Source organism: Phascolarctos cinereus, unplaced genomic scaffold (genome assembly GCF_003287225.1).
Source record: "Phascolarctos cinereus isolate Bilbo 61053 unplaced genomic scaffold, phaCin_HiC Scaffold_5;HRSCAF=322, whole genome shotgun sequence".
NCBI lineage: Eukaryota > Metazoa > Chordata > Mammalia > Diprotodontia > Phascolarctidae > Phascolarctos > Phascolarctos cinereus.
The window spans coordinates 116,932,358-116,948,883 of NW_027555958.1; the positions used below are offsets into that span (position 1 = coordinate 116,932,358).

General features: G+C 35.0%; 1 protein-coding gene across 1 annotated transcript in view; it reads left to right on the forward strand.

The window, feature by feature from the left end:
- Window positions 1-16,526, forward strand: part of NHSL1 (NHS like 1) — a 268,426-nt gene that overhangs the window by 238,047 nt on the left and 13,853 nt on the right. Inside the window, 2 exon segments of the mRNA XM_020973759.2 lie at window positions 3,463-3,655; window positions 9,437-9,568. Coding sequence (XP_020829418.1) covers window positions 3,463-3,655; window positions 9,437-9,568 — 325 coding nt within the window.

Here is a 16,526-nt window from a genome sequence, read left to right on the forward strand (position 1 = left end):
TCAGTAAATAGTGGATCATGGCACTGACTTATTGCTCCATTTGCATTAACTATTATCTGAGCTTTACTTGCCTGGGAAATTTTCTCAGAAGAGTACATGGAGCTTTAGAAAATGTATTATCTTTGTCATTTGTCATATTGACGCACTCCCTAGTGACTGCCTCATGGAAGCTGAGGTATACAGTATAGTATTGTTTCATTGTGACAGTTATCAATTCTGACACTATCAAGGGAAAAGTAGGTTACTGGGGCCTATCACCAGCATTGAAACATACACAATGGGTAGAACACTGTTTCACCAAAAATGGACAAAAAAGAGAAACTTTTGTGTAGTAGAGAATAGGATTGTCCATCACCTGAATACTTTGCTTTCTTTCCATTTAAAATGAATCAACAAAGCAAACCTTATTTTATTAACATTTGGGTTTTTTAAACCATCATACTAGACCCTATTGTAAAGTTGTCTTCATTTTTTAGGATAAGTTGAGTAAAAGCATCTAACCTTATTTCCAGTTATGGTTAGAGGGTTCCCACTGCCTTGAAAAGTGACTTGTTTGAGAGACAGATAAATGTCAATCCCATTCCTGATTTTACTACATCCAAACATAAATCCAATTATCTCCACTGAATTATAGATGTAGAGCTGGAAAAGATCTTAGAGATCATATATTCATTTTATAGAGGTGGAATCTGAGCTCAAGAGGGATTAAATGATTTATCCAAGGTCTTTTAAATATATGCATATGTGTATATATGGATGTGTGAATACATATATATATATATATATATATATCTTTGTACCTATATCTCTATTTCTGTTTGGGCTATAAAGTGTTAGGGTATGGATAGGGATGGAAATGTGTTTGCAAAGAAAGACAATAGGATGTCTTCTCCAAAAAAGGCTGGGCATCTCTGATACATCTTTATGCTTCAGTTTCCATCTGCCTTTCAGTCATCATTGCCAACTACAACAGTTTGATTAGAATGACATCAAATTTGAACCATCTTAATTATAATGACAGACAAATTTAAAAGGGACAAATGTAATAATATTAGTGAGACCTACTTTTAAATCAATGTTCTTATTCTTTAGACCTATCTATGCCATTAAAAAAAATCACATACCACTTTCTTTGTTGTGCCTTAAAAATAAAAGAAACTGGAACTCAATTAAAAATAGTTTATAACAGGGATAACTTGAGCCAACTGTACTGGGATTTACTAATGAATATTCAGATTTTAGTATGCCTTTCCTCCCAAAACCTTTGCTACTATCATCCACTAAATATGTGCACATATATGCAGCGCATGTATACTTATATACCTATGTACCAGTTCTGTTTTTTCAGGAATGTATTTTCTGTTATAATGACAGTACATTAAGTTTATATTGTAACATATGTATGTTATATCATTTAATGCTCTCAATAGCCTTTTGAGATAGGGTGAGCATTCTTACTCCCATTTTGCAGATGATGAAACTGAGGCTCAGCAAAGTTAAGTGCCCTGCTCAAGGCCCACAGGAAGAGTGAGTGGCAGAGGCGAAGCCAAGAGATAGATCTTCTGACTTGTCATCCAATGTTCTTTCCACTATCCTACTGTCTTCTCATTGTGATTTTAGTGCTGGTTTTCAAATTTTATTGAGCTGAGCAGTCATGATGTAGCAGAATGCTGCACTAGGGAACATAATAACCTGGATCTGAGTCCTGGTCATGCATTCCCCAGCTGGTTGCATGGCTTTGATCAAGTCACTTTATTTCTTTGACCTTGTTTTCTCATCTACAAAACGCATCCCTACCCTATTCATCGTAGAGGATTGTTTTAAGAATCAAACGAGAAAAAAAATGAATACAGAGTTTGCTGTGTGAGTTTTAAAGCACAGTTTGAAAGGGCTTATCTTTATTATTGTTGTCTGAGTAAGTAAAGTAATTTAAATGGTAAGATAACCTTAGTAATTGGCAAGCAATCACCACTACCAATTTTAAATAATGATGATGGTGATGATGATGATGATGACAGTAATATCATAACAGTTTTTCTACAGCTTATATTTCATATTTCCTCACAAAATGTTACAATGCAATTAGAAATGGATGGAGACAGACTTTGAAAAGAGAGTGCAGTTACAGCGCATCATTAGAGGAGCTTCTATTCAGTTACTATGTAGTTTCCCACAAAAGCAGAATTGCTTGACCCCCACAGCATCTATTTTTGATGAGTCTGCAGTGTCCTCTGGTCATTGAGTGAAGCTAAGCTCTGGCTTTAAGTTCGTCACCAGTGGACTGCCAAAAAAGCTCCTCCTTTAAATGAATACCTTTTAAGGTGCTGTAGGAAGAAGGGCATTGAAGGTTATTTTGTTAGTATGTGAATCTTTATCAAAACTGATGCAGCAAGCAATGTTTCCCATAGAGCTCTGATAAGGTTCAGAGTAAAGCTTTATTAAAGCTTGATATACTTTAACAATTTCACACTGATGTTTCTGTATATTTATTTATTTATGTTTTGAGAAGAGCAGGAATGGTTGGTCTGCAATAGCTGTTTCTTATAAGAACTAACCCTTAAATCTAAAGTCCGGAACAAATTAGAATAGGCTTAAAAATTGTGGTATGGACAGATTTTTTTTTTTGCTGGATTCAAGAATTATTTATTAAAATGGAAAATATAACCCCTAAGCAATAGTGTTTCTTCAACTTGTCTCTCTAGGCCCATGGAAGAGTAGCACAGAATCTCAGAGTTGCAAAGAATTTCAGAGGCCAACCTAGTCATACTTGTATCTAAACAAGATTTTTTACAACATTTCTGTCAAATGGCCAAATCCTTCAAGCTTTTGCCTAAAGACTTCCCAGTGAGGGGGAGCCTACTATTTCCCCAGGCAGTCTCTCTGGGCTCAGTTTCTTTATCTGTAAAATGAAGGGGCTGTACCAGATGCTCTCCAAGACTCCATCTAGCTCCAAGTCTATGACTCTGCAAATCTCTGACTTTATATTTAATCCTATGAAATCACATTATAGATTAGGTCCAGTTTTCTGCTTTTAATTTTAATTTTCTGAATCCAGACTGTGTCACCAAGTGCATTGGTTATCCTTCCCAGTCTTGTGTCACCTGCAGATCTGATAAGCAAATCAAGTATGCCTTTATCCACATCTTTGGCACAAAATTTAAACAAACAAACAAACAAACAAACAATTGGAGATGGATTGAATTAAGGCATGATCTATTTATTGATGAAGCTGTGCTGGCTTTTGAGGTTTACCACATCCTTCTTAGATGTTGACTACAAAAATCACTGGTAAATATTCAAGACCTACGAATGTTTTCATTGGAACCCTCAGTGTCCAACCTTGCCAGTTCTTTTGACTGGATCAGATTTGTTAGACCCTGGTTAAAAAATAGTAAAATAAAAATTTAAAAGCTGTATTCCTCAGCTATTTACATGCCATGTACCTTTCTCTTTTTCTTTCAGTGTTCCATCGATTCCTCAGAGGAAGAAAAACTTATTGCTACCAGGAAAGCCAGAACTCCAAATTCAAATGATTTATCTGATATTAACACCCAGACAAACTGGACCAAGTCACTTCCGCTACCAACACCAGAGGAGAAGATGCGACAGCAAGCGCAAACAGTCCAGACAGATGTGGTTCCTATTAATGTAACTGGTATGCTTTTACAGTTCAATCAAGTTTGCTATGCTTCTGGGGAACATATGCAAATTTAGGCTAGAGCCTTTTAAAATTTTTACTTATTTTTTTCTTGCAGAATTTTACCACTTTTGCATTTAGCTATATGACATAAATAATACTTTTATCTGCAATCTAGCACTTAATTCAATGAAGAAAATCTTAATTTAAAAATTAAAATTGTCTGCCTATCTTACTGAAGGCTAATGGTAAGACTTGATGTTTCAGCTATTCAACTTGAGAAAGATTTTTTCATGGACATACCTGCTGTCTTCTAAAATTTCAGTTGTGAAAGAGGTTCTCGTGGATTCGTAGATTATTATTTTAGAATATCTTAGAGATTCTATAACCCAAAATCTGAATTTTACAGTTAGAAAAGCTGAGATACAGAGAAGGAATATGGACTGGCTCTGGGTCACATAGTTAATAGGAATGGAACTCAGGCTAGAATCTAGCTCTCTAACTTGCAGTTTCTAAAGCATAGTCCTTGGTAATAAAGATTTGATGCTTACCTTAAACTTTTTTAAATGGTAGAAACAATACTAAGTTTTGGAACACTCTTTGTTAATGATCTCAGGAAGAAATATCTACAGAAGGTATTAAGGCCTAAGAACATCAAGAAAAGTACAGTGGTTTCTCTAATAGTGGTTACCATAATAACTAACAACTACTCACATTCACATTCTCTGGCACTTCAAGGATAGCAAAGTGCTTTTCTTTCAGTACTACAAAGGAGATAGTGTAGGTGTTATTTATTTCCATTTTATAGATGAGGAACCTAAGGATCAGAAAGATTAATTGACTTGTTCACAGTCACACTTTTTTTCTTAGTGTCAGAATCTGATCTAGTCTTAGTTTTTTGGTTTTTGTTTTGCTTACTAGTTTTCTGGAAAAAACAACAACAACAACAACAACAACCCAGCAAAAACAAAAGCACTGGACCTTGGTTCAAATTCTGACACTGACAGATTTTTACCTTTAAAACAAATGATGCATATATGAGTGTGTAGATGTAATCTATGCATGTATACATGTACATGAATGTATCATATATATATATATCTCCATGTATACACATATGTGTGTCCCTTAGTTTTAAAGTTTAAAAATTTAGAATGTGATAGTTAATTGTCAATTTTTGTCATCTTTATATCCACATTCTTTTTGAGTATTAAGAATCAACTCTCAATTATCTGCCATAATTGGAATAGAAATAGAAAGATAAAGTCCAGAAATGGTTATTATATGCATAGTTTTCTTTCTTTGTGAGACTTTCCCTTTTTAATATCTAATCACAGCCAGCAGCAAATAGGGAGGGCAAAGGGTTTGGACAATGCATAGACTAGATAATCCACCCCTGAATAATGCAGAGTTGACAGTTTGAGTCATTTTAGACCAAATATAGGCATAATAGACCATCTGTACTGATTATAGATCAAAATATCAAAAATATATCCTGTAGTTTTAGAGCCTGAGAGGGAATAAAGTGGTAAGCAGGAATAAATTTTCCATAAAATCAAAAACAATTCCCCTAGCACCAGTACTGTATGTGAGTGAGGCTGCCGCTGCTCCCTGCCAGGAGAGGCATCTGCACAGTGACACTGGTGACCATGGAAGAGGCTAATAGCAATGATTTTTTTTTCTTGCTGGTTGCTGAAGGTTGTTTTTTTGTTTTCATTTTTTGGTTTTTACTTAGTAGCAAGCACTCCCTATTTGAATTCTTGAAAATCCTAACAAAAAACTAGTTATTTAAAACTCCATGTGGTCTTCATTCCACATATGTTTACTTCATTTTAGACTTGCATATCATATTTCATGCATGGCATTTTAATCTGTTCTATTCATAACTATTACCATTGATGTTCCTATATCTTGTAGCTATCATACAACTATCTTTTTATAAATATAAGTAGCTGTCTTACAGCAAAACATGTCCTTTTTTCAGGGGGTGTGCTTGAAAGTTAAATCTCATAATTCTAACCAGACAATAAAATCAATACATAATCATGTAATTCAAATCCAGAGAAAATATAAAATCACAAGCTGAGATGAATGTTACTATAAAGCTCAAGATTTTGTTAGGCATTACTAAGAGACTACATTATAATAAGAATAAAAAAGAGCAAAGATAGGAGACTTTTTAGAACAAAGCATTATTTACCATGTGATTTAAACTTAGTGACATAAACATTGTCAGAGAAGAAGCTCAGCATTACTTTTTAAAGAATGAGTTCTCTTTGGCAATTAAAATGTTAATCAATTATAAAAGATAGGTACACGCATATTAGATATAAATAAAATATTGGAGTTAAGAAAAGAAGTCATATAAACACCCTACTTTTTAAAGGATATAAAATGTTTTTTAAAAATAGTTTAGTTGTCCAAATTGACCCATTATGTGACTTTCTAATCTTTACTATAGTACTAAAATTGAAAGAAAAAAATTATATTTTGATTCTATTTCACTGTGAGTTTCTGTACACCTTAGACATTCTGTTTACCTACAATGACTTACTAACTTAGTCATTTTAATTTGCATCACAGAAGGAGCAGTTTTTTCTTCCTAAATAGATAGTTTTCGTATGGTTTTTGTAGAAATTATGTAAATATTAAGCCATGAAGGGGCTTGGAGACTAACCTGTGCAGCTACTTGTAGGGCATTACTTTGTGCCCTCATTTATTTAGGTGGACTAGTCACGCTGTACAGAGTACGCTTAAACTTATCACTTAAATCTAGAGTGAAGCCTTCAGGCAGAGATGGGACATTAACACAGCAAGCTAGATAGCCAGGGTTAAAAATTGATTAAGTCCCTTGGGTTTGAACCAGCTGGGACTGAACAGATTCTAGAATAGAATATTGATGGGGGTGGAATGAGAATTTTTTTTATGTTTATGAAAAGTAGTATTGCACATGATGAGTAGGTTTGTAGCTTGTCTAGCTAAAAGGAAAATATCTGGTGATAATGGATAAATTAAGCTTAGAATCAAACAAAATAACCTAAAAATATGAAATAAAAGTATTATAAATAACAAAAGGTAAAATGTTACAGAGTGCTGAATTTTGAGCTATTTCTGGATGAGAAATACAAATTGCTTCATTAACACTGACCTTTTTGGACCCAGATCTAGTAGGAGCTATTAGCTCTCACACTACCAGATGGCAGGCAGAGCAAGGAAAGTTAACTGGAGTCAAAATGTAAAAGAAGATGATCCTCATATTCTGATTGTTTTTGCTTCTAATAATATTCTTGAAACTTTTGAGTATGTCTTTACTATTTTTTGGTTTTGTTTTGCTTTTTTGGCTAGGCAGTGGGGTTAAGTGACTTGCCCAGGGTCACACAGCTAGTAAGTGTCAAGTGTTTGGTCTGAGGCCAGATTTGAACTCAGGTCCTCCTGACTCCAAGGCTGGAGCTCTATCCACTGCACCACCTAGCTGTCCCTACTTTATTTTTTTAAGGGAAAAAGAACTGGAGGGGAAAAAAATGCAACTTTCTATTACCATTCTGGCAAGTTTTCTCCCTTTCCCTCTCTCTCTCTCTCTCTCCCTCTCTCTCTCTCTCTCTCTCTCTCTCTCTCTCTCTCTCTCTCTCTCTCCATATATATATATATATATACATATATGTATATATACATATATATACATATATATATATGTATGTATATATATACATATATATGTATATATACATATATGTATATATATATACATATATGTGTGTGTGTGTGTGTGTGTGTGTGTGTGTATATATATATAATATGTATGTGTGTGTATCTCCAGGGTGTCCCAAAAGTCTTCATGCAATTTTAAGCTGTAGTACCTAAATAGCTTTTATACTTTAAATAACTTTAATAGCTTAAAAGTGCACAAAGAATTTTGAGACAGCATGCATGTTCATGTGTGTGCATGTGTGCAAGGATACACACATATTCACACAGATGGTGAAAGGAACTTTGATTTCTTTGGTATAGGTATTCCCAAGTGGCAACTCCCTGTTCCAATATGGGTTGGTTTTCTGCCACAATAGTTTTAGAGAGATGCCTGGAACACTAAAAGGTTAAATGACTTACCCAGGGTCACACAGCCAGTGGTTTGTTGTGAGAAGAACTGAAACTCAGGTCTTCTCAACCTTAGTTTGGTTCTCTATCTGCTCTATTAGACTCCATTTCAATATTACATGTAAATGCTAGTTATTGTATGTGTATAATTTAACATACTGAGGTGAATTGATGAACCATGGTTCATCTCCCAGCTGTTCTTTGTTATTCTTACATAGTAGTGTTTCTTTAGGCAAAGTTAAGTCCTGGTATATTCCAATATTACAGGGCCTTCTCTTCTTAGCCCATCTTACCTTTCTCTACCAGGACCAAATTTAGTGACAAAACCACTGGAAAAAGTGCTTTTCAATATCTATACTGCATATAGGCAGTTAATCTGCTTTCCTTCTAAGTTTTTTTTTTGGTATTCCATTTTTATGAGATCACTTGAACTTTACATTTTTAATAAATCTCTTTTTATAAGAGATTTACAGATTTTGTAATTGCTGTTAGGTGATACAGTAGTGCCTAGAGTCAGGAAGATGTGAGTTCAAATCCAGCCTTAGATGCTTGCTAGCTGTGTGACCCTAGGCAAGTCAGTTAACCTATGGTTGCCTCAGGTTTCTCAACTGTAAATGGAAAAAAATAATAGCGCCTACCTCCCAGGGATGTTGTAAGGATGGTATGAGGTAATGTTTGTTCAGTGCTTAGCACAGTGCCTGGAACATAGTAAGTACTGTATAAATGTTAGCTATTGTTATTGTTATATAGTTATTATTTTTAAAGAATCATACTTTGAGTGTTTTAAACTCTCACAATTTCTCTGCTTTATAATGATGATAGTAGACAGATATAACCAGTATTTATATCTAATGCTCAGTTTTCTAAAGAAACTAATTTGGCCAATGGAAAAAAAGTTTGCTCTGAAAGAACTGCCCTTTTATTTTAAATGGGGGGGGGGTGGTTTTTGACAGCTCAAAAAAATGGCAATTACACAAACTTAAGCCCTAGAAAGTCATATGGGTTTACCATTAGCATTTTTGAATATGACATGAGCCTAAATGGCTGTACTATTATCAGTTTTTTCAGTTCAGTGTTACTGGGTCTCATTGGGGAAAATCACTCTATCATTATATGACTTTTTATTGGTTCCAATGAATGTTTTTGGATATCATAAAAATTGCTATACTTACACCAGTTATCCGTTGGGACATTCATTTGCTCATTTATGACATACTTACTATGTGTGAGGCAGTATGCTAGTCTTGGTAAGGAGTACGTAAAGGTCTTTCTGTCTTCATGGAGATTACAATTTTGGAAGATTACAAAAGGAATGGATAATCATATGAACTATTTGAACCACATAAAGCAATTCAATAACAAGGGATCCCTTTCTAGATAATATGGTAACCCTCTTCTAACTTTAAATGTGATAGAAAGACATTTGCTGCTGTCCTGCTCTGTGTTTGGAAAGTAGCTGGGAGATACTCTGCAGTTTTGCTACTTTGGGAAGTATACGGGTATTGAAAGTGTGGAAGCCAGCCTCGGTGTGATAGTATGCTTTATTTCTCTTTTTTTCTCCTTAAGCCAACATTCTCATATGACTGAGCTAACATCATCATTAATGCCTTTTTTCATTTCTACAACAAGCTACTGGAAGAAAGTGCATGGTGTCAGCGTGCTTCAAATTAACTTTGCTTTGCTTGTTCCACTACTCTACATTAGGGGAGAATTTCGACCGCCAGGCCAGCCTTCGGCGGTCTCTAATTTACACAGATACTGTCGTAAGACGGCCGAAGAAAGTCAAAAGGAGAAAGACTATTACAGGAATCCCTGACAACATACAAAAGGAGCTAGGTATGGCTCATCAGAACTGTATTTCATTGCTCTTCATCCTCACTAGCTGTTATTACTAAACTAATCCCATTTACTCATGCTTATAAAACCAATACAGTCTGATGGCCTATTGTGATTCTTCCTACATGAGGTCCTTTGAAGCAAACTTAATCCATGAATACTGACTAGCTTGGTGAATTTGGGTGAGGTGGTGGACAGAGGAGAGTACTTCTAACCTGAACGAGGATTGTAGAAACTTTTCTGTACAGCAGCTGGTACTTTAAAGTTTTATAAAGCATTTTCCTCATGGCAACTCTGTGAGGTATGTTATCACCCAGTATTCCTGGGATTTTGAATATTCTCACAGGTGCACTTATTCAGGATTTAAGCTTTCACTTAATTTAAAATTCAGATCTTCAGATGAGAAAGGACTGTAATCGGATAACTCGGCAATGGTATTGAAATTTTGTCTCCAATAAGACATATCCAAAACTTAGTTTGAGAATAATTTAGAGAACACATTGATTATATTTCACATACTAACTACCTCAGTAGAATTATTTGCCAGCAGCATCATCCATGAAAACAGTTATCAACATTTAATAATTTGCCTTTAGGATAGTTACAAGTTTTTTTTAAACTAACATTATCTTCTTTATCCTATAGTAAATGTTTGTGAGGGTTTTTGACCTCTTTTTTTCATTTCTACATTTTTCCAAAATGTTTTGGGTATAATTTTTATTTTCTCCTTCATGTTTAGAACAACTCTAATCTTATTTTCTGTAATGCTATCTGGGAAAGTGATTTATTCAGGACTCTAGGAATATCAGAATAGTTCTAGTTTTCCTAATTCTTAACTCTTTTCCCTGTGGATATTTTTTCTGTAAGTTTCATACTTTGGAAATCATTTCCTTTCCTTTTAAGGCAAATGTAAATTCATAAAAATTACTCATTCATAAGAATTACTTTTAAGAATTGCTCTACATTTGCTTAATACTTTTTATCCCCAATTTTATCATGGCAACAAACAGCTCTGCTATAGCATGCATTCTGTGTCTTCTCTATATCCAAGATCATGAAACTGGTTTCTACCAGTAAAAAAAAAATGAGGGTCTGAAGGAACTGGAGTTAGCCCCTAGTTTGTCTTACTTTAAATAATATAGCCACAATACAATAATACATTCAGTATGATATAGCTCTTCCTGCCCTTTTATTTGACCCTTTCTTCAGTTCCTGAAGTGTGCAAGCTCTACCTTTCCCCCCTCTAACAACATTCAAAGACATATTTTGCTGCTTTATCTTCTAGAGAGCAAAAACATGGCTATATTAACCCAAATTCGCATGATTTGGTGAAAAATCACAACAGAGTTAAACAATGTCCTTTTCTCATAATGGGAGGGGAAGGAATTCAGGCATGGAAGAAGGTCCAACTGCCCACAAAAATGTGAACTGAGTGATATTCATCTTTAACTTCTCTATTTTTTTCCTGTCATACCTGCTATTTTAGTGTACCACAGTCTATTTAATTGCTTTCTACCCTTTCCCTCAGGGACCTTATTCTGACTAGGGTACCTTCTCTAGGACACTTGTATCTTTCCCATCAAAATTTTATTTGCCCACTCTTTAAGGAACTCACTCCCTACTAGGCAATGGCAAACGAATCTGGAATGCAAATGGGATAATTTGTTACTCTCAGAGAAGCATTTGGATTTTATCAGATGATTTCTGGAGAAGACCTTATAACCTACTATCTCAAATCTAACATATTGCATATTGCCTCCACTTGATAGGAATTTCAGCTATTCCATTCCTTAGCAGATAGTCATCAGAAAACTCATGGGTTCTGCCCCTCCCCCTCATTTATAATATTTATTGAATCACCACAAGAAGACATTTGACAAGACTTAAAAGAACATTCTTAGGAAGGGGAGAAAATCCTACTAATAAAAAAACAACCATTTAGTCCTTGGAGATGACATGCAGAATGAGTCAGTAATGCAGGATAATGATCCGGTGGTGTTGGTGGTGGTGGTAGTGTTGCTGGTGGAGCTGGTGCTCCTGTTGGTTTTGGTTTCAATTGCTGTATTCTATGAATTCAGTGAGCAACAAATAATCTGTTGTGGGACTAATGCTTCAAGTCTTTCTAGCCTGGTTTAGGACCTGCCAGAGTTCATATTCTTGCTCTTAAGTTCCCAATAGCACCTTTAAGCTCTGATGAAACATCAGAATAGAATTCAATAAACAGTGGAAAATTCAGGTTCTTTGGCAAATGAATGGGAAGAATTTCTTGGATGGGCTGGGTTTTCAGTTGTCATTAAGTCATAACATATAGGTCGCTGCCTACTCGAACTCCTAATACAAAACCTGTAGCTTCAGAGGTCACACAGTACAAACCCCTTCATTTTATAGATGAATAAACTCAGGATCCAAAACTTATTTAGCCTATTGCCCCCTTTTTAAAAAAATTATTCAGTGCTCCCCCTCTGAAATCTGCTTTCTTTAACCCTTTAGTGATTTTTTTTGAAATTTGTGTCATTTCAAAAATATAAGAAAATACGTATTTGTTAAAATGATGCATCTTAAATTTAATAATTTATTGTAAATTTGTGCTTTTTTTTCCTGCATTGAAATTTTGGTGATGCAATATTTCATCATGTAAGTATAGTATTGTGCTGTAAATAAGTCATTACATGCACATGTTCCTGCCTATGCCTGCTGGACTTCTTGACAATGTACTATATGTATGCTCCTCTGCCAACATTTGCTTTTTAAGACCTGTCAGTGGACTTGACCATTGATTGGTTATAATTTGCATTTTGTGTGTTTATTTGGAAAATAATGTTATCACTACAATTTTAATTCTGTTATAGAACAAATGAAACACATATGAATGATTTTTCAAAATTTTCTTCTCTTTCTTTATGCTTCCACTGCCCCTTTACTTTTATTCAACACCCTCCAATTGCACCTGAGGCTACTGCTGCCCCCCCATCATTCCAGTGCCCCCCAGGGGTTAGTACTGCCCATTTTGGGAGCCTATGAATAAACTGAAACTCAATGTCTAGGTTACTTGCCTCCAAAGACATCCAGGAAGTAAATCACAAGTTGGGAATCCAACTGAGGTCCTTTGACTCCAAATATAGTGCTCTTCTTCTCAATTGAGGCCAAGTATCCTGTGTATCATACATAGAAATATTAAGGTTGAGACACAGGGAGAATTTTGTTAAATGTGTGTGTGTGTGTGTGTGTGTGTGTGTGTGTGTGTGTGTGTGTGTGTGTGTGTGAGATTTACAGTTCAGAGTTTACAGGTATGGAATTTGTCATTAATATCTGAGTACACAGCATCGAACCAAGTAATGCCATAAATCATCGCTCAGTTCTTTCTTCTGTCCTGTGGGGCTGCTGTGATGGAACAATATTGTTAGTTCACAGTGCAGCCTATGTTCCAGTAATTACATTGGGTCCTTTCAATGAAGGAATGGTGTCTAGGTGCCCAGGCTCATTTCTCCTTGGAATCAAGCCTTCTAGGACTGAATGGCAAGCACCCAATTTAATATACTAAGAATTATGGATGAAAGTTGCAAAGAAGCAAATTGAGGATTGCTATAAGAAGGAAAAAAAACCCCAAAAACCTTTGTAATAATTAGGACCATCTAAAAGTGGAATGGGCTTTCTCAGCAAGTAGCATGTTCCCCCTCACTGGATGTCTTTAAGTACAAGCTAGAAAGCCACTTATTGGATAAATTACAGAAGAGAGTCTTGTCATGTGAGAGTTGAGTTAGATAACATGTAACATTCCTTCTAACTCTGAGATTCTGTGAACAGCTGCTGGGAGGAGTGAGGATTGTCATGCCCCAAAAACATTGAGCTTTACAGTGAAACTGTAGTTGAAGAAGCAGCATTATAATAGCCAGAGGTCAACTAAGACTATAAAATCTTACTCATTTCCCATAGAAGAGACATCTGCTCTGTCTAGTTTCTCTCCTGGGGTAAATAGGCTAACTAGAGAGTTTGACAGTGGGAGTGTGGGAATATTTATCTAAGATAATTTTCTCTTTCTAGAAGAGCAAATTTAGCAATGCCAAGATAATCAAAAGGTTTCCCATTCCTGTTGGCTTTGGCTATTTATTTCTCTCTATTGGCTTACACTTATAGGCACCTAGGTTTTGAAGCTCTGAATTTAAAAATTTTTTCATTATCAAAAATATCTTTTTTCACATATCCCTTGAATAATCAAGAATAATCTCTAGATGTGACACAGGAGAGATGTATAGTAAAATAGCTTAGGTAAATAAAGACTATTTAAGGCAGACACTAAGAAAAAATACTTCATTTTAATACCTCCAAACTCATGATGTAAGTGATGTGCTTTCTAAATACCTATCGAATAGCTGACAGATTTGAGCTTTTTGAATCTGAGTCAAAACCTTAATTTCTCACATGACGGAATAGGAAGTATATTAAATATCAGAGTATGTGTAGAGTATATTGTAAATCATGTAAATGAGCTTTTGAAGACGCATCACACTTTTTAAAACTAGGTCAAACCTACCAATTTTTCCCCCCTCAAAGCATACCTAGAACTGATGTTATTTCACCTCTGAATCAAATTACCTAGTGTTTTAAAAAAAAGGCTAAATAAGAAGGGGGGAAAAGATGAGTTATTTCCATTTATCATCTTTAAAACCATATTAAATTTCAGTTGAACCTTGGTTATCCCATTTAAGATTTTACCTCTTTAGTGTGGTATCAGCTGTCTTCCAAGTATTAGTTGATTAAGGGGTTTTTAAAATTATATCATATTTTAATTTTCCTTTTTAAAATTAGAAAAGGCAGTGCAGTATAGAGGAGAAAAAACTGGCCTCAAAGCCAGGAAGAGCAGTCCCACTTCTGACCCACATTGGCCTTGTGACCCTGGACAAATCACATAACCTCTGGATGCTGCATTTCAGTAGTGTCAAACTCAAAAAATAGAAACAGGAGCCACTAAAGAATGCACAAGAATTCCTGTGAGCATCATATTATCTTAGAAAACCACATATTAATATTATCTTCATTTTATTTTGTTAAATATTTCCTAATTACATTTTAATCTGGTTCAGGCCACACTCAGCAGTGTTGTGGGCTGCATATTTGACACTTCTGCTCTAGGCAACTGTAACACTATGTCAGTTGCAGAGAAGGTGCCCACTTGCATGGGTAGAGAATTTTCTTCACCAGTGAAATCACAGGTCCAATCTTTATCCATATTAAAAAATTAGAGTCATTTTTTTCCCCACCTCCTCTGTACATTTCCTGAATGTAGAGGCAGCTGCAGATCAAAATTCAAGAACATTTTGAGTCATTTATAACTGGCATGAGAGAACTTTTCTAAAGACCTATATCGACTTTCCAAATATATTTACTTGCATATTTCCTGATTCTCAGATGAGTAGAATATATTCTTGGTATAACAAAATAATTAATTCAGGCACCATCATATCACAAGTATAGCTTTGGTTACATACATTTATAATTGATTTTACTACTATTTTGAAAAACTAAAGTTGAATTTGTCTTTAGAATTAAGGCCTGAAACAATATAGAATATCTTTTATTTCCTCGTGTAAATAGTTACTTTCCTATTTCTAAATGCTTTTGAAGGCAAATACCCTGTACAGTTTATTGTTTACAATTCAAAGATATCTAAAATGCTGGCAGAAAAACATCTACCCCAAATGTTAATTTTTGGTGGAAATAGGGTATTATTTTGCTTCAATGACTGGAAGTTTAAACATATGTCATTTAAAGTCCATATAGTCATTATCACCATCATTTTCCAGTTAAGTGGATGATCCCTGTATCTTTCATTCCCTTTTCCCAAGAATGGGCAACATTTTTCTTGTTTAGACACTGGTGACCATTTCCTAGGAAAGACAATACATTTTCTAACCATATCTCAGTTCCAATAGGATATATGCATGTTCTTTTCACTCCTCTGGAGAGAACCAAAGATAAAAATTTTCCACAGCATCATGGTAGGAGAAAAGAAGCTTAGCACATTGGGTTGGTACTGTGTGCAGTTTATTTTTCCATGAAACACCTAGCATACCATTGATACAAACTTCCTATTAATATATTGATATAACCCTTCTATAGCTGGGGAAGTTTTTAGGATTTTGAACCCAAGATGGATACACCCTAATGACAGTGGTAATGGAGCAAAGTAGAAGTGATGACAGAAGAGCACTTTGAGCTATTCCAAATCAGAGATGAAAAATGGATGAATTATTATTTAAGTCATAGCTAATACTATGTCATTTGAATCGACATCATACAAGAGAGTGGTTATTGTTGGTACCAATTCAATAAGATTCTTGCTCAGACAGTAATACAAAATGGAAAGGGATGTTTATTTCTTACTGTGGTGAGTTTCTTCCCCATTTATTTTTTCTTAGTGATTGCTATGCATAATTTAACTTCCTCATTTCTCTTTGGCAAAGTTCCTGGCTCCCCCAATTTTTTTTAAGCTGCTAGTCTTTCATGGGAAACTGGAAAGCTTTATGTTTAGCTCTACTTATTCTTACTCCTTCCTCACACTCTCTTTGCTTCCTTCCTTGTTTTTAGTTGTAGAATACATTTACGTTCTGTTTGATGTATAGCTCCAAGAAATGATGACAATTTGAAGAATTTTTCGCTGGATCAGAACTTTGCTTGGCAAGATTTCATCTATTCCTATTCCTTATGCCCCACCAGAAGTCACTTCTTTCTGTCCATAGCACAACAGATTGCTATTGAAATTTTGAATGTCACCAACAGATGATTATAGTTTAAGATGGAGAAGAAAATGTTTAAAACACAGATGGGTCTGTAAATCACATTTCCCTTCCTCTGGAATGCCTTCTTACATAAAATATTAGTGGCATTAACACTATTCATACCAATATGCTTCACAAATGGCATCTAAATAATCAATTATGGCTCAACCACTGACATGTAG